Below are 26,752 nucleotides of genomic sequence, written 5' to 3' on the forward strand. Positions count from 1 at the left end.
ATGATTAGGGCACTTCCTGATCAATATGCCCACTTCACTTCATCTCTACTACTTCTGGGCACCTTGGACAAGACCCAGCTCAGGGATGCTTTCCTTGCTGAAGAGGTCAATTGCCGTCGTCGTGCTGAAGTCAATTCTGCCTTGCATTCTTCGTCTACCACTGCCAATAGCACCTGCACCCATCCTAACTGCCATCATTGCAACCAATCCACCACCTCTACTCGCGTTCAGTGTGATTTCTGTGGTTTACTTGGTCATACCCAAGACAAATGCCACAGATACATTGCTAGTCACCAACAGGCAGTGGAAGGTGCTAAGAATCGCTACAAGCGTGGCAATAAGGCTCAGGCAGGCTCCAACAACTCTCAGAATACCTCTCAGCAGCCCAAATCTTCGCCCAACAATGCCAATTCATCTACTGTGGTCACTGAATCAGCTGGGAATGCAAGTCTTCGTTCCATTCATCCCTCTGATCCTCATTTCCCTCTCCAACTTGATGCTGACATTGATTGGAATGCAGACACAGGCGCCACTTCTCATATGACACCTCATCGTCATTGGATGCACCACTATACCCCATATCGTGTGCCAATCAAGCTGGCTGATCACACTGTTGTCTATTCAGCTGGTGTTGGTACTGTGGTGTTTAATCCTGTGATGAATGGCAAAGTGGCTAGGGCTGTGGAATTCTCTAGAGTGCTCCATGTACCAGATCTTCGAAATAATCTCCTCTCAGTCTTGTATTTAACTCGTCAAAGTGGTTTCAATGTCACTATTTCATCTCATTCCATGTCCTTTATGCGTGACAACACTCTCTTGTTCACTGCAACTATCAATGACAACAATGCAGCATTCCTTGATGGATCTACTGCTGCTTGTGTTGAATTGGGACATTTTACTGCGACTATACCACTTGATTTGATGCTCTGGCATCGCAGATTGGCTCACCACCATCATGCTGATGTCAAGAGACTGATACAGAGAGATCTGGTCACTGGGCTTACACTGGAATCCAAGGCTGCTCCTGATCCTGTCTGTGAACCGTGCTTGTCTGGCAAGATGCATGCCAATCCATTCCCCTCATCTGATACTTGCTCTGCTCATCCTTTGGACCTCATCCATTTTGATGTACACCAAGTCTCTTCCCCCACATTCTCTGGTTATCGCTACTGGGTCACCTTCATTGACGATCACAGTCAATTCCGTGTTGTTGTGCCTCTCAAGGCCAAGTCAGATGTCTTTGATGCTTTCAAGAGATTCAAGGCTTATGCTGAGACTCAATTGGAGCGTAAAATCAAGGCTCTGCGCGATGACAAAGGGGGAGAGTACATGTCCAAGGAATTTGAGCAATTCACAGATGACCATGGGATTGTCAGACAGCATACCACCAGGAATCGTCCTCAGCAGAATGGTGTGGCAGAGCGAGCAAACAGACTTCTGACTGAGCGTATCACTGCCATGTTATCAGAGTCTGCATTGCCTAACAGCTTCTGGGGTGAATGTCTGTCCGCTTTGGTGCATGTCTGGAACAGGTGTCCCACTGATGCAGTGGCCCATGCCACTCCATTTGAGTTGTGGTATGGACGCAAGCCTGACATGTCTCACCTTCGCATTTGGGGCTGCACTGCCTATGTGCATGTGCAAAAGGACAAAAGAGGCGTCTTTGGCTCTCATATGGAGAAATGTGTGTTCATTGGTTACCCTGAGGGATACAAGGGATGGAAATTCTACAATCCTACCACCAAGCACACTGTTATCTCTGAGAGAGCTGATTTTGATGAGCGCTACTTCCCTGGCTTGAAGAGGTCTTCTGACAATGTCCCGCCTCCACCTCCCACTCCACCTTTGCTATCCATGCCATTGGGCCTGATTGAGGATGTCCCTGCACCAGGTCCAGGGGGAGATATGGGCCCACCAGCTGCACTTCAGCAGCCTCAGCCATTGCCTGACAATGGGCCTCATTTGGACCTTGATGCAAAACCACCTGTGAATCAACCTCCTGAGCTTCCAAATCACCCTCCTCATCGCTCACCTTCTCCTGACTTGCCTATTGCACTAAGACGCCCTGTAAGGGCTAGGAGACCACCTAGACCATGGTGGCTTCAACACAGACAACCTACTCCTGCCATTGAGAGTGATGACAGTGATTCTGAGGCAGTTGATGATGAAGTAGCACACTTTGGAGACTCTGCTGAGCCTAGGTCATTTGCAGATGCAATGAAGCGTCCTGATGCAGATAAATGGAGAGAGGCAGCCATGGAAGAGCTTCAAGATCATGAGCGCAATGGTACTTGGTCACTAGTGGAACTACCTCCTGGAGTCAAGGCTATTGGTGGCAAGTGGGTCTTCAAGATCAAGCGCAACTCAGATGGCACCGTTGAGCGCTACAAGGCCAGATATGTGGCCAAAGGTTATAACCAGCGCCCTGGCTTTGATTTCCTCGAAATATTTGCACCTACTGTCCGCATATCATCCATCAGAGTTGTCCTTGCCGTTGCAGCCATCCACAACCTCCATTTGTGCTCCATTGACATTTCCCATGCATTCCTGAATGGAGTCATGGATGTCAAGGTCTACATGCATCAGCCAGAGGGATTCCATCAGGGTCCTCGCAATCTTGTTTGCCAGTTGGACAAGGCCATCTATGGGACAAAGCAGGGAGGCAGAATGTGGAACCAGAAGATGCACACTGTGCTTGAAAAACTCGGATTAAAGCGTACTTATTCAGACTCTGCCATCTATGTCTTTAACAGAGCTGATGTGCGCATTATCCTGCCTGTCTTTGTTGATGACATGACACTGGCATCCACTTCTACTTCTGCACTTGACCAAGCTGTCAAGGACCTCTCCCTGCACTTTAAGCTTCGTGATCTTGGCCCTACTTCTTACCTACTTGGCATTTCCATCACTAGAGACCTAAGTAATTGCACCATCTCCCTCTCCCAACATCAGTACACTCTGGACATTCTGGAGCGCTTTGGCATGAAGGACTGCAAGCCTGTGTCCACTCCCATGGATCCTGGTTTGCGCCTCACTAAGGACATGTCTCCTAAAACATCCAGTGATGCTGCTTTGATGAAGGACATTCCCTACCTTGCTGCTGTTGGTGCTCTGATGTATCTGGCCACTACCACTCGTCCTGACATTGCCTACACTGTTGGAGTCCTTGCCAGATATAACTCTAATCCTGGTCTTACTCACTGGAGCGCTGTCAAGCACTTGTTCCGCTACTTGCAAGGCACCCTTGATCATTCCCTTGTCCTTGGTCCTAATCCCAATTCCACTGAACTCTTCACCACTTTCTCTGATGCTGATCATGGTGGTGACAAGGACTCTGGTCATTCTACTGGTGCCTATATTGTCAAGATGGGATCTGGTGCTGTCTCCTGGAGCTCCAAGCTTCAGAACATTGTTGCTCTGTCCACCACTGAAGCAGAATATATTGCTGCTGTTGAGGCTGGCAAAGAGATTTGCTGGATGCGAAATTTGTTGAAGGAAATGGGCTATCCTATCACCTCTCCTTCCACCCTTCATATTGACAACCAATCTGCCATCTCTGTATCCAAGAACCCTGAGCACCATGGTCGGATGAAACACCTTGATCTGCGATGGCATTGGTTGAGAGATGTTGTTGACTCTGGGCAGATTGCTCCTACCTTTGTTCCCACTGCTGAAATGCCTGCAGACTTGTTGACCAAGGCTCTTGCCAAGCCTAAAGTGGAAGTGTTCAGGAAGATGATGGGACTTAATAGATCAGGGGGGAGCTGATGCTTGGGAGGTGCAGCATCAGGGGGGAGTGTTAGTTTTGGTGATTCTGCACCTTTGTGCTACCTATATATTTTCATTCCTTTCTCTATCTATTCTTCTATCATTCACTATTGATTGTGTTCTCTATTATTTCGCCTTTGTGGCTGCTTTGTTTACCTTTGTTTACAAAACTTCGGACAGTATTGCAGAGTCCAATGCTTCCTATTCTCTAGTTACTCACATTGGACTCTAGGTACTGTATACCTGTCATACTCTCTAATAATACAGTTACTCACATTGGACTCTAGTTCCAGTCCCTGATTGCTCTCAGCAAGTGGCTAGACACTTCCTTCAAGCTTTGTTCTTAATACATAAATCTATCAATGTACTCCGGTACAATTTGTATTGTTCGTAGGCATCCTATCTGTCTATGATGCAGCGATATGGCTTCTGAGCCACTTGGTGGGTGCAAAATACCATCCATGCTTGGCAACGGTGAAGACACTTTTACAACATTTTTATTCCTTGCGTGCAAGTCTATTACAGTGCATAGTTTATCTGTCCCTGGCTTCCTGATTAAAAGCATAGGCACTGTATTACCTTGGCTAGTAACTTGCCATCTTCCTGATCCCAAATAGACTGCTCATTTCTCTGACCATTTAGCCCGTAATGGTTCTAAACAACGGAATGGTCGCCAAGCGTAGATTTTTGTTTCATCAATGAGAGGTATTGTATGATTGATATCTCGTAGAGGAGGCAATCCAGTTTCACTGGCTTTTGCACAAAGTGGCTGTGTGTATTGTCTCAACTGTGTTCTAACTTTCTCTAGATGGTCCTCAAATATTCCAGCTGCATGTGACTCTAGATGAGAGCATTCATTGCCTTTCATTGCACTACCAATTACATCCAGCAAGGGTTGAGTCCAATTAGCACCTGGTGTTGGAACAGGAGTGGAATTCCTAGTATTAGGTCGTATATTTGGAGGTTTATGATATAAAAATACTGTTCCTCTCTTATGTTTTGATATTCCAAGCTGACTTGCATCCCAAAGCTAACATTTGAGTGGCATCCTTGAACTGCCAATTGAATGGGTAGAGGCTTAGCAAGTTTTGACAGAGGGTCTTTCAACTGAGCGGCCAGAGTCGACAATATGAAATCTGCTCAAGATCCAGAATCAACTAGAGCCCGTACTGGTTGTTGATTTACCAGGACTGTGACCAGTATTGGTTGGGGTAATGTCCTTTTGTAGTCTTTGATTATTGCTGTGTTACATTCTAATGCACGGTATGTTCCTGAGGGGATCTGCTAACCATGGAGTTCTATTGCAACAGCTTGAGATCCTACTTCCTCAAATTGGGCATCAGGATAATGTCTAGTCAAGTCTGCCACCATTTCAAGGATGGCACTGTTTTTGGGACTGTAGGGCTCTTGGTACAGCCAGTCTAAAACTGCTGTCTCATCTGCTCCAGTAAGAAGCTTGTTGCACAAATTCTGAAGACTGCGCTCAGCAGTTCTATTGTACCAGTTTACAATATCGAATTTGGTGTTAAACAACTGGGACCGCAATATCCAGGTCTGAAAAAGTAAGTTTTTATCATTAATAATGTACCAGGAAGGAATCTCATCGACAATTTGAGTGCTTAGAGTGAATCTGTCCATCTGAAGGACATAGTTCATATTGCCTGTGAAGTACAAAGCTCATTCATTCAGAAAGCAAGTGACCCAACTTTCCAGCAGGTCACACATCCACATGAGGGTGCTTGGAAAGAAGGCATAGTTTTGCCATTCCCATTTTGTCCATTCAAGGTGTTTGGCACTTTGTTTGATATACCATCAGACCAGGTCAAATAACGGGTTCAACAAGCTAGTGGGAATTCTTACCCAGTCGGTTACAGGCCAATACTTGTCCATAATGACATATTCAGTATCTGAGACTCGTTCAGTTGAAGTGCCCACCTGAGTAAGGCCCTTCCCAGTCTGTTGTTGAATCACCAGGATAGGGAGTCCCCCTGTTGAGCAAAGAGGAAATTGCATACAGGAAGGGATCTTCCATGGCACTTTGTGCATTGTTCTATTCCCCATCATGGTCAACTAATAACATCCCTAGTTGTACAGCTTCCAATGTTTCACTTGTTTTTGTGGCCATCCTCAAATCCTTTGGGTTTATTACATCTACTGTTTCTATAGTGCCACCAAAGGCCGGAACCCCTGGGGGTCTGTCTTTTATATTTGAGGTGATGTATCTGTTTTCTGGACAGTTTCAACTGAAGTGCTTTGGTGACTGGTAGATAAAACACAGTCCTTTGCTTTTCATTTTGTCTTGTTCCTTTGGAGTCAACTTTTTTTATAGTTTTTCTTTGCACCAGTGGTTGGGGATAGCTACGTGTTTTTTCTATTTCAAGGTCCTACTTCCTCAAACCGACTTTGTTGGTGAGCCGGGTTCCTGACTTTGGAATTATTCATCTGACCCATTTGGCCAGAAGAGTTTCCAAAACTCTGAGTCTCACTAACTTTATCTTTCCTTGCTTTTTGGTTGGCCCTATAAGCACCTGCTTCACCCGCCGCATTGGCAATTTCCAGTAGTTCTGCCTTGAATTTTGGCCAAAGACAACATTTCCGAATGCAATTCTTTGGTCCAGAGCCCCTTTTGCAGGTCACCATTCAAGCCAGTCCATAACCAGATCACCTTTGAATTGAAAAGGGTATTTGGTTATTATCAGTACTTGGTATAGCCTTCTTTTGCCCTAAACACTGCCTGAATCTTTCTAGGCATACTTTCAATTAATTTCTGACACTCCTTAACTGGTATCTTCTCCTACTCCACTTAAGTCCTTTCCCACAATTCATGAATCATATTGGGGGGGTTTTTTATACCCTGCAAGCCTCTTCTTGAGATATCCAGAAGGATTTAGGTCAGGAGACTGTGAAGGCAAACCATAGTGTTGAATGCTTGTTCCTCTAGCCAGTCCTTGACCTTCCTGCAGGTATGCTTGGGGTCATTATCCTGCTGAAAGATACTTTTAGAAGGATTGAGAATATAATACTCTAGGGTTTTCTGGAGCTTATCCTTAAAAAATTGAAGGTAAAGGTCCCCATCTATCCTACCATCAATCTTGGTAGCAAATCCAACTGCTTTCCAAGTCATACAGCATCACATCATTAAGGAACCTCCTCCAAACTTCAGGGTTCCATCTACCGGTCTATCACTATGCCCCTTACCTGCCCTTTTCCATGTCCATTTGTGTCTATCTGACCCTAGAAGATTGATTTTAGTCTCAACATATTATATTACTCTTTTCCAGTCCTCCAGAGTCCAATCCTTGTGAGCATAGGCAAAATCCAAACAAGCTTTGTGATGCCTAATAGGGAGAAGAGGGTGTTTGGACTTCACCACATCCTTCATACTAGATTTCTTCAAATGAAGACAAACAGTATTGGATGAAAGGGGCTGGTTGATGATGCTGGTAAGGGCTTTGGTCACTTTAACAGATTTTCAGCTTTGCCAGAGGTAATAAAATGTTGAGCATGTCAGATATTGGTAGGTGAAAGCTTGGAAGGATGACCTCTAATAGCTTTAGGCAGGGTAGAACACTCTTTGGAGTGAAGTTTGGATATAGTAAACAGGATAACACCAGTCTGCTTGGCAATGGCTTCACCAGAGTAGCCAGCATCAAGCAATAAAATGATAGAGCTTTTTTAAGTAAAAGGGAGAGATTTGACCATGATGGTGGTTGAGAATCAGAAGTGTGTGAACTATTTTAAGCTCAGACATACTATTTGTATATATATCTTTGTTTGTACCGACACATAATGGCAAATATTCAATGTTTTAACTAAGGTTCTAGTCATTAATTCAAAAGTGAAAAAACCCTTTCCATGGTGTTTCTGTTTTAAATCAGCCATATCTCTATAGTGTGTGAACCAAATCACGTGACATATGGGGCAATTTTATAGCCAAGAGTATGTACTATTTATAACACCACCAAAGCTAAGTGCAATTCTCAAACTATTTGATGGTACACTTCATGTATGACACCCAGAGTCAACATGGAAAGGGTTCTTGGAGTCGTTGTAATCTAAAGTTTACAGGGAAGCAGTGATTAAACATCCCCACCAAAAATCTCTGAAAGTCCCATTTGAACGGATTATCAGCCACTTCTTGCACATAAAACTCAAACACTTTGCTTTTTAGGAACACAGAAAGACGGTAGACTCTATTAGCCCGGGGTACTTGGCCTTCTTTAACATATGCAGTTGCAGCAGTCACAAACCAATGGAATTCTCTTGAGTCAGGATGTCCGTCATATGGAGAGGGCTCTGTGGGTTTCAAGATCTGCCTCTTGGGTTTTTTTTTATGTGTTCGCTGGCACTTCCTATTTTTAACTCCTAATGATAAGTCTGAGAACCTGTTTTTTGAGTGCCAGCCGCTCAACTCAGAACTTGAGCTTGAGTCTGATCCACTTGACGGGTCATCAGAATCTGAGGGGCCTGTTTGTTTCTGGAGTCAGTGTAATGATCTTCCAATGTAGCTTCCAGCAGGGATTTGATTAATAGGGTTCAATGTGTGAGGCATCCTTGGCTTTGCAAGTCCTTTCTGAGGATGGATCATTTTGTTGATCATTGATTCCATGGGGTTGTGGTTTTCCAATATAGGTACAGATAGTCTTACTTGTCCATATTGCTTTTCTCTTTTTTCAATTGAATGTTCAGCTTTTTAAGCTGCCAACGTTTTCCTTTCACTTGAGTATCATAGGATTCTGCTATATCTTCATCCCTGGGTACTCTTATATTATTGGTTGTTCTGACATTTGTTTTCCTAGCAGACGGTCTGTGATTATCTTGGTGAGCCCATTATTGTGCTTTCTTCCACGTATTCAGTGCTGACCGTTGTTCTGCAATGTCAATCCCAGATTCAGCCAGAATTTTGGTTTCTTTTCCTTTGCACTTGAAGGCCATTTGTCCCAATCAGAGCCATCCTCAGGGTCTAATTCAGTCTGATCACACCGCCTTTTGAGGATGGCAAGAAGTTGTTCTTCAGTGAGTAGATGTTCCGCTTGTTTAACCAATCTGTCTTGGTCAACGCTTAAAACTGATTCATGCCTGCGTCCAGGCATCAGTCGAGACAATTTTGTCATATGGGGGGGGTATATTTTGTTCATTGCTTCAACTACTGACAGGAGTCTGATATAATAGCTCTACCATATAATAGCTCTACCACCTCCTGGTCATCTCTTGGATGAATGGAGGGAGGGCCAGGCATTGTTATATGAAAAAAGATGTAACAGTCACACAGAACATTACACATAGTAGACACAGCAAGCATAACCAACTTTTGTCATACTCATAATTGATGGAAAAGTCTGAAAGTAGCTGAAATATTTGATTGCATTTTGGACCTACAAAATGATGTCTTTTTGTTGACACCCCATAAATACTATATTTTTGTGTGGATACGTAGAAATATGTTAACAAAAATACATTATTCTGATAAAGTCTTGTAGGTCCAAAATGCAATTAAACATTTTAACTACTTTCAGACTTTTTCATTGATTTTGGGTGTGACAAAAGTTGGTTATGCTTGCTGTGAGAAGGGAAGATGAGAGATCTTTGATATGCGCTAACAAAGATTGACCAAAATGTGAGACAAATATGTAATGTAGAAGTTGTAAGCTATATTATGTTATGTGTGTGGTATTACTGTATTATGGGTGAGGGCTACAGCCCCCAGAACCGTGAATCTGGGGAAAAGAAAGTGAGCTGTGAACCCTCTCATGGTAGGAGGAAGATGTCAACACAAGCAGCAAAGATGGTTTCCCTGTGACAACACCAACAAGACACAGTCTTGGGGCACTGGAGCACAATGAAAACAACACTCAAAAGAAGAGGAAGAGGTGGAAGTGGTTACCCATTAGGATTCAACAAGTTAGTTGTTGGTAGACAACAGGAGGACTCGCTGAGTCCTTCCCCATGTATTGCTCCTGTATATATACTAAAATACATGAGGTACTGTACAGTTGTAAATAGAGTTTAAAGTCCAATGTCTAGCATGTGACCGGTCACATGCCAAGTCTAGACACTGGTCAGGTGTTGTGTCACATCACTTGGTCATGTGACTATGAAAAGTTGAAAATGTAAAATAAAGTAAATGGTCACATCAATTGTAACATTCCCTGGGGCTAGGAGAATATGTAATGATTTTGATGACTTACTAATTCATTATCTTATTGGTGGAAGGTCCACCGTATGTCTGATGAGGGCTGTGTGTTTCAGGTGTCGCTTGCATGTAAGGCACTAGTATTTGTGCATGCTTCCGTAAATATGCTGTGAATGTATCGCTGGCCCAGTGGTGTTTGACCCTCATAACTGCAAAGGGAACACCATGTAGCAGGTATTCCAGTGTGGCCCCTATGCAGATGCCATGGCCAGGTAGTGGTTCAATACCCACTGCACACATGGCCTTGTTGATGGTGGTTATGAATGTGGAGCGAGTGAGGGGATGAAAGCCAGAAGTTTGACCTTTTGATTGTTGATAAGAGAAGATGTGAGCGTCTGGTGGGGGTTTGTTGTCTTGGATATGTAGACTCTAAGCCGCTGCGGGATCAGCGGGGCCACTTTGTGTGGACCAAGATACTTCTTTGCCAATGGGTGAAGATTTTGTTTGTGGTATTTTAAACACTGTGGACTCTAGACCATTTTTGTTGGTGTCTATGCATACACCAGCTCGAGTAGGGTGCATTTGTGAGTTGAAGGACTGGAGATTGGGGACAATGAATTCCCCTAGTCGCACCGCTGTGAAGACGGTGGTAGTCAAACATGCATAGACAACTATGCTTAGAGGCACAGACATGTCTTATTGTTGTCTGGTGGTGGTGATGGTTTTGATAGTGAACAGTTGGCAAGATGGCCATTTGGTGGTGGGTGGTTTAAGGGCAAGGGCTGCTGCCATTAGTGAAGCGGGCTTGTGTTTGTTAATGAACCATGGCAGTCTATGCAGTATGTGCCAGGCTCAAATTCCTGCTACATAATTGTTTATGGTTTTGTTTGAATATATACTCCAGCCATGCTAGAAATCAAAGCCAACATGAGCTGTGGATAAGCTGGGGTGTATTCATTTTTGGGTATGTTCCTCATGTCACAAAAAGTGTAAAAAATAAGGAGTCCTGAGCCATATGTTTCTTGCATTGATGCCGCCCAGGCGCTATGCAAGACAGCTTCAGTTTGATTGAGGTCAGAGTTGGATAGGCCTGAGGGGGTGTTCAAATTGATTGAACATGATCGTGTCGGTCGCTATAGTCGGAGTCAATCTCAGGCTGGGCAAGGTGGATGGAGTATGGTGGGTTTGGAATCAAAGGAGTCGTTGTTTGTAGGTAGGTTGCTTGGGGTTGATGTGGGTTGTCGGGTGATGAGAAGTAGTTGTGGTGGTCTGTTCAGAGCGGGTGGGCGGATGAGGTGTGGTGTTGAAGTCATTTTTGAGGAGAGTGTGGTGGTTATGTTAGAAGGTGGGAGGGAACAAAGGGTTAAAGGAGAGACATCAAAGGGGAGGGCCTCTTTGAAGGAATCCAGGATAGTCTTGAACAAGTCAATTGATTGGAGTCGGGATGTGGATGGGGGGAAGCGAGAGGTTGGGGGAGGCAAAAATGCCTTTTGATGGGGGATCGGCTGCATTGTTTTTGTAAAGGACATGTGTTGTGTGTATAGTGCATTGGTGGGATGTGGCGAGGATATGTATGTGGCAAAGTATGTTATTGATGGAAGTACTGTGGTTTGATCCCTTCCACCATCCTTGTATAATGCCAATGTTGTCACCTTTGATGCAGATATGTGCTCTTTGAGGGATTGTTGGTAGGAGAAATATAATGAGAAGTTCAAAAGTGATGGCTTCGGCCCTTCCAATGTTTCAACTGTCTGATTGCCATCATGGATTGAGTTGCCAAGTGTGCCAGCAGTTTCTGATGGTGATGCCAATGGCAATGCATTTTGTTGGCAAGTTGTTGTATCCACCAATGTAGGCCGTCTTGGGTGTGCTTTGGTGGGGTCCTGTGTCGTTTAGGATGGTACACCATGTATCTGGTTTATATGGTGTTAGCGCCTTTGTTTTTCTGTTGGCAAGGGCATTAGTGAGCTCCATGATATTTGGAGCCGAGCATTCATGACGCCAATTGTGATTGGTAATTTTGAATCTGACTGGATGTTGCCAGTTGATGCATATGATGTGTCCGGTTGGTCCTTGGAGAAGACCTTTTTCTCCTCTGGAGCAATGTGCTGGTGAACCATCCCAGCAGGTGGTTTTGTTACATTTGCGGACATTGTGCATGTCTGTTCCAAGGCAGAATGCGCAAATGGTTGGTGCACTAAGTTCTGTTGTTTGATGAAAGGATGCTGAATTCTTTGGACTACCACTGGCAGTCCTTCCAAGTTTACTACTACAAGAGATTCACCAGGCATAACCCAGAAACTTTCTGATCTGGACTCAGACTTTTCTGGTTCTGGGCACTTATAGCACTTATAGCATATGGCTAACTATATAAGCTATGATAGAGTTTGTGGCTGATTTAAAAAAATAATCACACACACAAGGTTTGAACTCTCAACCTGTTGGTCCGCTTTTTTGCTGACCAATAAATCTACAGCCACATACCACATATTTATCTACTACACCATAAAGGCTTACAAAATATACTATACATGTGTAATATATTGACCTTCTATGGACTCGTCATTTTTTTTTACACATTGTCATAATATATACTTGGATACAGCATTGCTATAAATATGTACTATGGTATTAACAGCTATATAGGCTATTAGAGCTATAAGAGCTATTATAATGCCTTAGCTAGCTATATAACATTATACTAGTGCTATGTGTGCTCAAACTTATAGTACTATGAGAGCTATAGTAGTATTTATAGTAATGTCTCTGCTATATAGTACTATTAGAGCTATAATAGTATTAATAGTATAAATAGCCTCTGCTATATTACCAAAGTGTTTTTTCTGATGCTATAGTACTATAAGAGCTATAATAGCATAGATAGTATTGCCTCTGCTATATAGCCAAAGTGTTTTTTCTGATGTATAGCATTTTAAATTTTGCGTCTATAATACTATTATTGCTTTTGTTGCTCCCATTGCTCTTATTGCTCATATAATACTATAGTCACTATAATCATACTATAGTTGCTCTTATAGTGCTATAAGTGCTATAGGTGCTATAATAGTCATTATTTGCACGTATATATAAACCCCTCTGCTATATAGCAAAAGGCTTTTTCCTGATGTATCTAATACAACTGAACAAAGCTGGCACATGCTAGTAGAATCTAATGCAGGTTGAAAACAGATTAACTTGAATGCAGGAGATGTAGAGTTACACTGTCACAGTGTACAATGTAAGTGTTCTTCCAAATTATGGCGTGCATCCGGCTGACCAACCTGCATTTTTGAGAAGATAACCACCAGCTAATTTGAACCTTGCCCTGACCCAGTGCATCGGCACCAGTAGGAATTCACCATTTATGACTCAGAGCACCTTCATCTTGGATAAACAGTTGTATGGCATATCAACAGGTCTTCCATGAGTATATATTGTGATGTGGTTTTGAATGATTTATCATTCCCCACAGCCCTTACTACTTTTCAAAGACTTACTTACATTGGACTCTCAGTACTGTATACCTCTCATACTCTCTAATAATAAAGTTACTTACATCAGACTCTAGTTTCTAGTCCCTAATTGCTCTCAGAAAGTGGCTAGACACTTCCTTTAAGCTTTGTTTTTAATAAGTTCTCGATGCATTAGCACATGTTGTACACTCTTTGGATCTTTTGGGTTTGTACATGAATCTTGTAGGAACAGGAAAAATGGGAATCAAATTATGATCTATACCTGGTAGGTATGTAGTTCTTTTGTCCCTAGGTACTTACAAAAGATCAATAATGCTGGCTCATCATTAACTGAGGTTCTTTTATCTCTAGATATTAAAACTAACCGGTGTCTAGACTCACCACATGACCAGTCATATGCTATAACTGTTGGAATAGTGAAGGTCAAAGCCTGTTAGCCTTGTTAGATGACATACATTATAAGTTGAAATTATTACAAGGGCTGGTAGCTCAGTTAGTCAGAGCACCACCATATATAAGCAGAGGTCCTGGGTTCAATCCCCGGCTGGTCCACTTTGCTTTTATGCACTCCCTGTGATCAGGTGCCTATGTGAGGTCACATGGCTAAATCCAATGATAATATCATATAGAATACAATGGAATACTATAAATTATTTACCTTTATTTATGTTAACTGTACAGTACCATATGTATTTAGGTATATATACCCTTTCAATAAATAGAGGCTCCTCAGTGAGTCCTTCTGTTGTATAATAATAACAAACTTGTTCCTACTACCTTGAGTCTACCAACTCTATATTCCCTATCATCACCACTCCCCTGAGTTACTGTGTACATCAGAGTCAACAAACTTTGGGTATTATTACAAACAGTGATTGAATACGGACCTCTTGCTCATCCTTTGATTAATATTTGGCAAAATCAGAATGGCTTCACTAACACTGTGAGCCACAGCCAAGCACTGAGAATCCTTGGTCCTATTGATGATAGCAGCAAGATATCTACAGAAAATGTGAGTGTGAGCCGGTACAAACTGATTTAAAGCTGAGTTGTGCTCACCTTATAATGAAGTGAAATATGTCCTGGCAAACTTGCGTGTCTGGTGTTGATTTTCTTGACTGCACTATATACATGACAATAGTTGCCAACTATAATTATTGTCAGAAAAGGTTGATTCAATTCTTGGTAGAAACACTTCAAACCATCAAGTAGTTCCTCTATTTTGGCATTTGCTTGAGTTTGGCAAAGTTTTTACTCAGTCGCACATTAGCAAAAGGACTGGTATCATCAAACTAACACTTACCTGGCACAATATTCCATTGTCCTCATTTATTGTGGTGGGTTTCCTCCCTTTATAAATCTTGTCCTCACCTTTTGCTTGTCAGCCACTGTGGCCTTACCTGCAGCTTTGAATGTGTTGTCAAACAGAATGCAGGCTCCTGATCCCTGCATCAAGGTCCACCTACAACTCTGAAAAAACAAGTGCCAGGACTTAGCAGATAAGGTGGACATCAAGACTTTAACCTTTATTTACGACTGTACAATACCTCATGTATTGTAGTATATATATCTGAGCAATACATGGGGAAGGACTCAGCAAGTCCTCTCCTAATGTATACCAGCATTAGTGAAGACAACCTCCTTCTCTTAATGAGTTGTACACTTCCTTTCCTACCATTGAATTGTTGTTGTTGCTGTGCTCCAGTGCCCTAAGATTGTATCTTGTTGGTGTTGCCACACTAGTTTAGAGAGACAATAGAGAGGAAGGATTAGGAGTGCCCTAGAAAACCCTCCCATGTTCAATGGGGACCAGACCAAGTTTTGAAACTTTATGGAGTATGTATCACTCCACTTTGAAGAAGACCCAGTATACCCATCAGGAAAAACTCTTTTGCTATGTAGTTGTCAGAACCGTGACCTTCAGAATGATTAGAGTTTGGAGTACAATGGGGTGGGGGAACAATGGCTGCTTTAAGGAGATCAAGCAAGTGAATAGAATAAAGACATACACCTAGAATAGCTAAGAAATGGTCAGAAGATTTGTGACCTATTCTACCTTGGATTGCCAAATAGTCAAGTCGCCAGTTTGTTTCTGATGCAAATAGAAAGAACCTAATATCCTGTGGTCCAGAGGCAACTGGGAAATTATTATCCATATCCACATCCCCATAGTAATCCTTGCTTCTCCAAGTTGCCATCCTGCTGGGTTGGGATCAATTTACCCTTGTGGTACCCAGCACAGCTTTTTGTACAGCCAAGGTGCATATTGAGGGCATGGGTGAGGAGCATCACATTTGACAGGTATTTTGTTGGGCTGAAGAATAACAAATGGCAAATGCTACAGAAAACCCAAATTTACAGATATCAAATAAGGTCATATTATAAATACATGATTCTTTAGTATTACTTATACAAGGGCACTGTGGATCTGCAATATCAGAAGCAAAGAATAAAGGCAAGGCATCATGCTGGCATTTGAGAGAATGAGACAAGACAAGAGCAAGAGCAGGAAGGCCTTGCTCTTGACACCATCAACGACCACCTCAGCCCCATCACCCACCCACATCTCACACCAGCGCAGCAACACTACATTCCATGCCCACACCGCTAATGCAAATGCAAGACGGAGGGCTAGCAAGATGTCAACACTGATGTCATGGCCCTACCCCACTCTATCTTCCTACCACTATCACCACCACTGCGTGCAACAATAACCCCCCATGTACACACTGCAAATGCAGACACACAATGACAATAGGAGGAAACACTAGGTGAAGGGGCAAAAGGAGAGAGGAACAAGGAAGAGAGAGCAAAAAGCCAGTGCAACGGGGCAAGGACCTTGTCACAAGTCCCACCACTTCCGCCGCCACTGCCTCCAACCACCACCCATCACATATACCCTGCAAAAGTGGATAAACAACAAAAGGGGAAGGAGGCAGAAGGCAAGCAAGCAGAGGGGTTGAGTGCACCCAAACATGTCACCCCACTACAACCACCACACAGCCACCTATGCAAAAATAGGACCCAGACCCACTTTGCTACAGTGAACCTGCATTTATTTCCCACACCCCTGGACCTCTGTATATTTACCACATACATACCTACTAATGATACCATATTATCCTTCATCCTTCAGACCATTCATACATAATTTCCTCATTTTCCACCCTTTTCTCTCTCATTTTTAGACTATCATAATGCCACTCCCCATCAGCACATACTACTACTACCACTTTTTCATGATCCTCTCTTCTAGACAAAGCATCCGCTTTTCCCATAGAAGTATCAGGTTTATGAATTAATTTATAATTAAACCTACACAAGTATACCGCATAGCGGGCCTTTCTTTGTTTCAAGTCCTGAGCCCTCATCAAATACTCCAGATTTTTATGATCAGTCCAGATATCAAATTAGTGTCTAGCACCTTTGAAGTAGTGCTGCCAGTGCTCTGAAGCTCAAATGATAGACAGCATTTTTTTGTCATAAATTTGATAGTTGCACTCTGGTGGCGACAAACTATGTGATAAATAGGCACAAGGCCTCCAAAGGTCATCACGGCATTTAACTGATAGAACAGCCCCAGTAGCAAAATCAGAAGAGCCGGTTTCTAGCTGGAACTCTTTGTCTAATTCTGGAAATGCTAATATGGGCGCTGCTGTAAATGCCTGTTTAAGCTTATCAAAAGCTTCTTGTTCCCTGGCACCCCAATGTCAAACAAGGTCATTTTGTGTGAGATTGTTCAATGGTCATATTATCTTTGCAAAGTTTTCAACAATTCTTTGGTAGAAGTTGCCTAAGCCTAGAAAGGCCCTAACTCCTTTGACACAAAAAGGTGCTGGCCAATCCAAAATAGTTGAACCGGCCAGAATATTGAGCTAATTGTCTAATTTTTTGTTTTTAATTGGTGTGCCTAGCGTCTCCCCAGGAGTATGGCCCTTGTGAGACAAATACTAGGGTGCTTGATTCTGGTAAAAATAAAAATAAAAATATAGAAAATCCCAAAATAGAAAAACATGTTTCTTCCAATATTTCTTCTTCTTCTTCTTCTCCGGGGCCACTTTCTACTGAAAGCCGAAAGCATGTGTTGATGTGCACACATTTATTCCAAAAAAATATCTGTTTAGACCTTGGTGTTGAAGACTTGGCCCAAGGCACAGTACACCCAACAAGTGCACTACTGGATTCAGGTGCTAATGGTATCTTTATAGATCAGCTCTGGGAGGAGCTGAATGGACTCCCCTTTGTAAAATTAGATATGTCTATTCCCGTCTATAATGTTGATGGTACACTTAATGCGGGTGGCTGCATTATGCACAAATGTTCTTTTGTCATTAAGTACCAAGGACACAGGGAATGAGTCACCACTGAAGCTACCCAACTAGGGAAGTTTTAATTCATCTTAGGCTGGACCTGGCTATTTAAACACAATCCTGAGATCAACTGGCAGATAGGTGTTGTCACATTGTCTCATTGCCCTCAGGAGTGTAATGACTTAGGTAAACCAAATCATGTCCGTCAAACTGAGCGTGATGAAAGGATAAGTGCTGGTCATATTATTAAGAACAAGACTTAAAGGAACTGTCTAGCCACTTGCTGAGAGCAATCAAGGATTGGAAAATAGAGTCTAATGTGATTAACTAGAGAATAGAAGACATTGGACTCTGCAGTACTGTCCAAAGTTTTGTAAACAAAGGTGAACAAAGCAGCCACAGAGGCAGGATCATAGAGAACACAATCAATACTGGATGGTAGAGGAATAGATAAAGATGTGTAGATAGCACAAAGGTGCAGAATCACCAAAACTAACATATGTTTATGCCAAACTCAGATCTTTAGATAAGGTTGACAATAACAATGATAAGGTCAAACCCGAGGAAGAGATTAAGAGGCTGGTACCTCCAGAATACCATGACTTCTGGAAAGTCTTTTCAAAAGATAAATCAGAATGCTCCCAGAGGCTAAGCTTTGGGACCTTTTGATAAACTTGAAGGACACCTTCAAACCACAAAAAGGACACATAATTCCCCTCTCTGCTCCAGAAAGAGATGGAGTTTTTAGTTTCATAGACAAAAAGTTAAGGAAAGGTTACATTAGACCTTTCAAGAGCCCTATGACATCCCTGGTGTTCTTTATCCCTAAAAAGGATAACAAAAAGCATATGAAAATGGACTATCATTACCTAAATGAGTACATGGTTAAAAATGTGTATCCACTACTTTTGATCAGTCAGCTAGTAGACAAGTTGGCTGGTGCCAAGATCTTAACAAAGATGCATCTCAGATGGGGGTACAATAGTGTATGCATCAAAGAAGAAGATGCTTGGAAGGCAACATTCACATGCCACCAAGGGTCCTTTGGACTCCTTGTTATATTCTTTGGGTTGACCAATTCACCAGCAACCTTCCAGAGCATGATGAATGGGATCTTTGCAGATATGGAAAATTGTGTTGTCATTTACATTGACAATTTATTAATATTTATAAAGTTGGACAATGAGGCTGAGCATGATAGGATTGTGCAAGAATTCCTTTGATGCTTACAGGAACAGGACCTATTCATCAAACCCAAAAAATGTAATTTTAAAGTGAAAAAGTAGAGTTCTCCATTATGATAATAGACCAAAACAGAATCAGGATGGACAATGAGAAAGTTCAAGCTATTTTGGATTGGCCAGTACCTTCTTGTGTCAAAGGAGTTAGGGCCTTTCTAGGCTTAGGCAACTTCTACCAAAGAATTGTTGAAAACTTTGCAAAGATAATATGACCATTGAACAATCTCACACAAAATGACCTTGTTTGACATTGGGGTGCCAGGGAACAAGAAGCTTTTGATAAGCTTAAACAGGCATTTACAGCAGCGCCCATATTAGCATTTCCAGAATTAGACAAAGAGTTCCAGCTAGAAACCGGCTCTTCTGATTTTGCTACTGGGGCTGTTCTATCAGTTAAATGCCGTGATGACCTTTGGAGGCCTTGTGTCTATTTATCACATAGTTTGTCGCCACCAGAGTGCAACTATCAAATTTATGACAAAAAGATGCTGGTCATCATTAGTGTTACAATACACAATTTTTGGACTTACAATTTTCTTTCTCCGTTCTAACTTTCTTTCTCAAGAGTTTGCACGCACTTGTGCCACGCAGCACTTTCCTTTTGTTCAGGCTTTCACTTTCTCTCACCACGCTGTTTTTTCTTATTGTTAGCTACAATTCTCTCACGCAGTGGAGCTGGCCACACAGGCTGCGCCTTATGACATCATCAGCTACTGCCTTATCAGCTGCATAGTACAATACGTAAAAATAACCTGTAGTAGTATAAATACCCCAAGTCATCACACTCCTAAGGGCAACATGATAAAGTGATAACCCCTGTCTGCCAGTTGATCTCAGGATTGTGTTTAAATAGCCAGGTCCAGCCTAAGATTAAATTAATCTTCCCTAGTTGGGTAGCTTCAGCGGTGACCCATTCTCTGTGTCCTTGGTACTCGACAACAAAAGAACATTTGTGCATAATGCAGCCACGCACGTTAAGTGTACCATCAATTTTATATATGGGAATAGATACATTTAATTTTATATACGGGATAGATACATTTAATTTTACAAGGGGGAGTCCAATTTGCTCCGCCAGACCTGATCTATGAAGATGCTATTAGTGCCTGAACCAAGCAGCGCACTGGTTGGGTGCACTATGCCCCGGGCAAGGTCTTCCACTCCAACATCTAAACAGATCTCTCTTTGGAATAAATATATGCACATCAACACACACCTTGGGATTTGGTTGGAAAGTGGCTCCGGAGAAAAAGAAGAAAAAATATCAAGAGAAACATATTTTTCTAACTTAGTAGTTTCTATATTTTTATTCTAATTGGCACATCTGACGCCCTTGGTTATTTTTTTGTTGGGCGACCTGCATTACACTTCTACAGTCTCGGGACATGTGTCTCTCTTGGCCATAGTTGTAACAGTTGCCCTTGAATCTGCGCATCTCTCCGCCTTGGACCACACCGATATCCATAAGAGCACCCTGTCCTGGCTGCAGCCCAAACAGCTTGAACCCGTGAGGACGATGATTATTCTGGTTTGATGACCCAGGGCGCCTCTGGGAATAGTTGTTTTTGGTGGTGGACCCGCAACCAAATTGCATTTGGTAGAGCTCAATGGCCCTACCTACTTTGCAAACCTCTTCTGCCACTTGCAAGAGGTTCTTGTTTCCCATATCCTGCAGATAAAGCTGATCTGCAATGCAGGGGTTCACATTGCGTTCTAGCAGCTCTACTGCATGTTCATTACCTACACCCCCTTAGATGGAGAGGGCCAGGAACTGGGTTACATAATCATCTGTCCTCCTATTTCCTTGTTTGAAGGAACAGATTTGCTAACGCACCCAGTCACACTCAGCTTGGGGTTTAAGATAAATCTTTTGATCTCCCCCTTGAGATCGTCCCAGGTAGGCCAGTGATTGGCCGTATAGCACTCCTGTAGTTGTACTTGAGCGTATCAACCCACCACAGGTTCTTTGAGTCTTGACAGCACAACTGTTGCTATTTCAATATTATCAACAAACATGTACCAGTTTGCCTTGATCCAAATTTGGAGCTTGATCCACCATTCGGCAAATCAAGCCCAATCTCCTTCAAAAGTGTTGGAGTCTACAACAATCTCCACTTTATTGTTGAATTTCTGCTCAACTGCTTCAGGGGGGTTTGTCTGAATCTCGGCAAGCTGTGAGGTCAACTCCAAAATCTGTGCACGCATATTGTGCAATAGCGAGTTGACGTTGGGTTGGCTGCTTTGCAACAACATGTTGACTTGTTCTCTTTATAAACATAAAAAACACGTAACTAGGGGTCCCCGCTTGTTATCTGCAGATCTACCTCTTCCCAACTGAGTAACAGGTCTCAATCCCTGACTACCCACACTATAGTATTTGAAAGTTATATAAAATGTAAACATGGTGGACAAAGTCTTTCAATGATGCAGCTCCCAAGTTCCTTATACATAGTAGTTGGACGCCTCTGAGGCTTTCTGCCTAGGCCTGGATTGTACTGTGATTGTGGGCACAGGTGCAGGCAAGTCACTGCCTTTCATTATCCCATCTTTCATTCATAAAAACTGCCTAACTGTTGTTATGTTACCACTGAAAGCTTTAGAAGAAGAACAGGTACGCTACCTTTGATTTCTTACTATATGACTTTGTCTCACATCAAACTAATTTGCAGTGGTTCCTTCATTGGGGAGTTTTTTGTCAGCAGTTGTGATTCAGCAATAAGCAAGGGCAGTGTTGTTAACACATGCACAGGGATCAGACATACCTGATATTGCGTTTCTGTGTGAGTGGCTGTGCAGATTTGTAATCAAGGAATCAGGAATCTGGTGAAGTTCTATCTATGGTTGTTGTATCCTAACACAATCACATCAAACTGCCGGTGGAAAAGTGTTGAGGAGATGCATGCTGAGCTGCCATCTGCATGGCTGTTTCTGGATTGATATAGAGAGGAGATAGTTGAGTCGATGGTGGGTGTGGATGAAAAATATATGGAGCAGTGTAAGGCTGCTATGGTGGGAAAAAGGCAAGCGGAAAGGCAGGCTACTGATGCAGTCCAAAAGCCCCACACAAATGAGGAGGGCCAGGTGAAAAAAAGTAGAGACACAAACACCTCGCACTAGTCAGAAGGAGAATGTGCTATTACCTGGCCTTTCTCAGTGGGTTGTTCCTTTATGTGTACATTGTATCATTTCTTATAGCATCTGCAGGTTCCAGCTTAAGCTAGAGTTAACTATGCAGCTTGAAGCCTCGCCTCACACTGTGCCGCACTCCTATACCAACTGGAAAGCCACTCCAACCACATGCACTCCCATTGCTGATCCCTCTCTATTCACACCACTTTGTCCTACAAGTTTGCTGCCCACTCACACTTCACAGGATCAATTGCCAACTTTTGGACGACACTGGAACTGGAAGCAAAAATGCTTGTGAGTGTGCTGGATGTGTTTGAATGTAGCTACTATATCTTGGTTGTTGGTAGAATTAATATATCTTAGTCTCCTCAATGTCGCTGTTACTGAGCTCCCACCAACACACCCTATTCCTCTAGGTCTTACTCTTAACTTTTCTGTATTCTACTGATGGTATTACTGAACTCAATCCTCCCTCGGAGGAGCATTACAAGGATTTAACACTTAGACAAGTTCTTGCTTTGGACCTCAAACATGCAAAACTCTGGTATGTAAAAACTGGTGTTCATTGCCTTACAATCACACATTTGGTAGGTACATTTATCTACCATGTTTCCTCTGTAGCTCGTATATAGTCCCAATTGTTCCACCATTTGCAGATTGTTTTGTTAGTAAGAAGGTTGAGGGCGCTATTTGTAACAAAGTCTTGAATTTTGTCTGTGCTTGTTTTTATGTTGTGTCCCTCCTTTTCAATGGGAATTTGAGAGGTGGTGTAAGCGCTGGACAGCCGCTTGAGATCCTTCTCTTTGCTGAGCTTGGTGTGAAAAATACCCTAATGTAGCGGCTGGATTTGTTTTTCAAGATGTTTGCAAATGGCTTGCATGGTTGGGAGAGCTGGAGTGTGTTGCTTCATGAGCAATAATATCCTATGGACTCTGTGAGTAGCAAATGTCACCTGCCTTGCAATTAGAAACATAAGGGAGGTAGTTTTATTTGCTCACTTTGGATGCCTTGATGTTGTACTCCTGGCCCTTGTTGATAGGTAGGAATGTGTGTGGGTTCTGTTGTCGCATATCTATCCAAGTTAATAAGGTTTGAGCCTCATGCACTATTGCTCTCTACCACCACTGGAAGTGGTGGCTGAGAGCCATTTTCCTATCGGACATCAAACTACTATAGAAATTCTTGATTCACGCTTTCTGGATACCTCAGTCCACGTACAAAAGACTGAGGTAAGTTTAGACATACATACATATTCCTATATTTGCTGAAGCTACTACCTAGTATCACCTTGTAACAGGTAATAGCTGAATATAAAGTCCTCATACAAGAGACTGAGTATTGCTTTGTAACAGATACAATTAACAGGTTCCTGGTGGTATTCATCAACCAGCAACACTCCATCACAAAGTCTGAAGGCCTTTTCTTTCAAGCAAGGTAAAGACGTGCATAAGTCCTTGGCCTGTGGTTGTGCCTAGATATTGCTTGTGTAACAAGTTGGCGAAGGCCATTTGTAGATAAATCCACCCAAGGATTGGGATGATCTAATACATTTGGTCAAAGGAGTTGTGGTCATGTGTGCAGAATTAATAGAGGGCCTGCAGGCATTCAACAATTAGCTGATTGCCAACCCATGGTATGACTCTCTCTAGTCCTGTCTTCTGCTGCTGCTCATCCCAATGTAAGCCAAGCTGTTTAAGCCATTCTACCAGAAGCTTGTTGTTGCCATCATAACTGGCCTCCTCTATATAAACAGTACCAAGCATATACTGTTCTGTAATAAAAGCCGGTCCAGTTGGAAGCTGACATACTGGAGGTGGTGTGCCAAAAATGGTCATTGTGTTGTTTATAGAGTTGGAGTTGGTGTATATTTCCTCAACATTCAATGGAGTCTTATGTCTTGCTGCCCTGTATTCTTGCAGTGTGCAATTGCACAGAGGCCTAATGGGAGGTGCGTTGGGCTGGAAAAAAACCGTAGCAGCAGTCCCACTATCAAAGTGGTTCTGGTTATCAATCCTTTGGGAGTAGACACAAAACAAGATGTTAAGATTGTCATATGAAATGATGAAAGGCATCTTCCTCACAAGCTCTTGTACCTTATCCATCTGATTCAACAATATAGCAGTGAAAGCACAAACAGACTATTTGTGGCTCATTGTGACACACAGACTACGGAGTAGGTCCAAGCTTTTGGCTGAAATGCCTTGAAAATGGAGGAATACAATGAGTAATTTGGCCCAGCGGTTGTGATTGGTGAGAGCGCAAGTACAGGATTTGAAAGATAATGGAAATGATGACCTAAGGTTAATAAGACAACAATGCTTTGAATGCAATGCAGAAGCACAACTCACCAGATCACTATTTGGTTTGACATTTTGCTTTTCTTGGGACTTGGTGATAGTCATGTGTCATATAAACTTCCAAAGATATGGAGTACCTCCAAACCCTGCACTTTGGAGCTTTAAGATAAGGTCTTCAATCAAAATACCAGTAAGTCCCTCCTCAGAGACGTCTTCCGGTGAACATCTGGCTAAATCCTCTATGCCTCTCAGCTTTTCATCTAATCCATTGCTAACATAGTCAAACGCAAAGTCTTGCAGGACTGTCCTGGAGCCACTCACACGTACATGGTGGGTGTCCTTGGGTCAGGGTGTTTCGTGCCAGCACCTGATGATATTTGGAAGTTCATCACTGACTATTAATGCAGTGTGCTTGTAAGAAATCTTGGCATCAAGTGTGCATTCATGATTGCCCCAGCTTAAGAAATTGAGGAATATGTGCAGGTTGAGCCCTAAGGAATTTATATAAGCCAGGACAGCTCAAACCTTGAAAGCAGGATTGCCAGTAAATTTGTTCTTGAGACGCGTTGTGTACTGGTTTTGTATCAGTGTGGGATGAATATCTTCATATTCACTGTCAGTTGAGACATAAGTAGGGGTTTCTATTCTACCATGCCAGTATATATGAACAATGATAGGATTGGCTTGATCATCAAATTCTCCGTCCATGTTCATCTCATCCATGGCCAGATTGGTGTTGAGGTAAGAGATAGGATAACAGTGCTTTTTTAATCTACTTACATGGCATTGGCAACTCGGCAGTAACAGGTGTGACACGATATGATGCCCTCTATCAAATGTCTCCAGACTACAGTCACCCTTGTCTTCACCCAGCCACTTGCCAAGTCAGACAGAGCTTCCTCTTTTTGCTGATAATCTATCTCAGTGCATTAGCCATCCAGTTTTGCAGGTTGTATTGTTGTCTGTTCCTCCTAACTCAGGCTCTCATTCCACTTTACACCCTCTATCCCCTCCCATTCCACTGTTGCACACTCTGCAGCTGTTAGTGAGAGTTTCTACCTCTTTTTTGACTTGGCTACATTGCTCAATGCATTTTCCCTCAATTTTTTCCTGTTTTTTGCAGACATTACTCTCTGCCTGGTGTCAAGAGTGATGTTATGGAAGATCCTAAGTCTTTTGCTTTGTATGTCATCACTTACCATTTTTGATAGACATTCAAGTTTTGTAATGTTTACACCAATAGAAGTATTTATCCTTATTAACTTTGGCCAAATGGACAACTTGTAGTTGTTCAGTTTCTCAGTATCTCCCAGTTTATAACTATCAACAAACACTCAACAGCTGCAGACTTAATGGTGATTGCTACTGCGCATGGTATTTGTGTGGCAAGATACCAGTGAAGACTATTGTGCTTTGACACCTGCTTACTAGGCTTTTGACTCCACCTGTTCCCACTTACTGTAACAACTAAAGTTTGTATACTCTGGCACACAACAAGAATAGGCAAAGAGGGGTGAGTGGAGGAGAGGATATTCTCCCTTAATGTAGGACCAAGTTTGTTGTGGGTAAACAACAGGAGGACTTGCTGAGGAGTCTCCTGGATCTATTGGGGTTATTATACTACTACAGGTTTGTTTGTACATGTTTTACTATAAATTTGATAAAGCAGTGGCTGATGATATCAAAGAGTGCAGCCCATGTCCAGCTCCACTGCATGAGAAATTTGTATCTAAAAATAAGGAAAGACAGAGAAAGTTTGAACAAAAGAAAAGTGCTGCATGGCACAATTGTGTGAAAACTATGAAAGAAAGTTAAAGAGGAGAAAGAAAATTGAATGTCCAAAAATTGTGTATTGTAACACTTACTTGGCTTCATTTTTGAAGAATTAAAAAAAGACCGTTGTCATGCCAATTGGGGGCATCTTCACATTCTCAAAGAAGTTTAGGACAATCAGTGGCATTGAAAGAGCAGCAGGACAAAAATCAAAGACATTGCAGGGCAGCATGTTCTCAACTGACAGAGGTAGTGGTAGATTCCGGCTTCCCTCATATTGTCTCCTCCTTCAATAAATGCAACATAAATGTGGAGTGGGAGACAACTGAGACTGTGTTGTACTCCATGCAAATGCCCTGCAATTTTAAATCTCTTCTCTGAAAAAGAAACTGGATTCAGAGGTGATCCTATGGCTGTAACAATCAAGACTTAAATACTCTGGCACATAACTCCGATAAGCAGATATAGGTGAGGGAAGGGGTGGATAAACTCCTTTAGGGTAGGACCGAGTTGTTGGTAGACAACAGGAGGACTCACTAAAGAGTCTCCTTGATCTATTGGGGTATATATACTACTGCAGGTTGTTTGTACATATATACTATGAAGTTGATAAATGTGGTGGCTGATG

General features: G+C 42.4%; 7 protein-coding genes across 7 annotated transcripts; 2 read left to right on the plus strand and 5 right to left on the minus strand.

Moving 5' to 3' along the window:
* Positions 1–660, plus strand: SERLADRAFT_345207 (uncharacterized protein; the record flags this gene model as incomplete). The annotated part of the gene is made up of 1 exon (XM_007312443.1): positions 1–660. A coding segment is annotated over one exon (660 nt), but the record flags the coding sequence as incomplete, so codon positions are not given.
* Positions 661–4,390: 3,730 nt separating this feature from the next.
* Positions 4,391–5,832, minus strand: SERLADRAFT_404712 (uncharacterized protein; the record flags this gene model as incomplete). The annotated part of the gene is made up of 6 exons (XM_007312444.1): positions 4,391–4,706; positions 4,786–4,823; positions 4,954–5,021; positions 5,058–5,322; positions 5,629–5,649; positions 5,704–5,832. 6 exons carry the CDS (start codon positions 5,830–5,832, stop codon positions 4,391–4,393), a joined length of 837 nt encoding a protein of 278 aa, XP_007312506.1.
* Positions 5,833–9,955: 4,123 nt separating this feature from the next.
* Positions 9,956–10,252, minus strand: SERLADRAFT_345203 (uncharacterized protein; the record flags this gene model as incomplete). The annotated part of the gene is made up of 1 exon (XM_007312445.1): positions 9,956–10,252. A coding segment is annotated over one exon (297 nt), but the record flags the coding sequence as incomplete, so codon positions are not given.
* Positions 10,253–11,662: 1,410 nt separating this feature from the next.
* Positions 11,663–12,061, minus strand: SERLADRAFT_432204 (uncharacterized protein; the record flags this gene model as incomplete). The annotated part of the gene is made up of 1 exon (XM_007312446.1): positions 11,663–12,061. The coding sequence occupies one exon, from the start codon at positions 12,059–12,061 to the stop codon at positions 11,663–11,665; it is 399 nt and encodes a 132-aa protein (XP_007312508.1).
* A 5,400-nt stretch (positions 12,062–17,461) lies between these two features.
* On the plus strand, positions 17,462–17,731 carry SERLADRAFT_344412 (uncharacterized protein; the record flags this gene model as incomplete). Its single annotated transcript, XM_007312447.1, has 1 exon — positions 17,462–17,731. The coding sequence occupies one exon, from the start codon at positions 17,462–17,464 to the stop codon at positions 17,729–17,731; it is 270 nt and encodes an 89-aa protein (XP_007312509.1).
* A 1,981-nt stretch (positions 17,732–19,712) lies between these two features.
* On the minus strand, positions 19,713–19,943 carry SERLADRAFT_344726 (uncharacterized protein; the record flags this gene model as incomplete). Its single annotated transcript, XM_007312448.1, has 1 exon — positions 19,713–19,943. A coding segment is annotated over one exon (231 nt), but the record flags the coding sequence as incomplete, so codon positions are not given.
* A 2,712-nt stretch (positions 19,944–22,655) lies between these two features.
* On the minus strand, positions 22,656–25,074 carry SERLADRAFT_404713 (uncharacterized protein; the record flags this gene model as incomplete). Its single annotated transcript, XM_007312449.1, has 10 exons — positions 22,656–22,883; positions 23,053–23,126; positions 23,304–23,331; positions 23,683–23,820; positions 23,863–24,156; positions 24,403–24,434; positions 24,489–24,611; positions 24,679–24,718; positions 24,748–24,842; positions 25,002–25,074. 10 exons carry the CDS (start codon positions 25,072–25,074, stop codon positions 22,656–22,658), a joined length of 1,125 nt encoding a protein of 374 aa, XP_007312511.1.
* Positions 25,075–26,752: the final 1,678 nt, after the last annotated feature.

Source organism: Serpula lacrymans (assembly GCF_000218685.1).
Source record: "Serpula lacrymans var. lacrymans S7.9 unplaced genomic scaffold SERLAscaffold_1, whole genome shotgun sequence".
NCBI lineage: Eukaryota > Fungi > Basidiomycota > Agaricomycetes > Boletales > Serpulaceae > Serpula > Serpula lacrymans.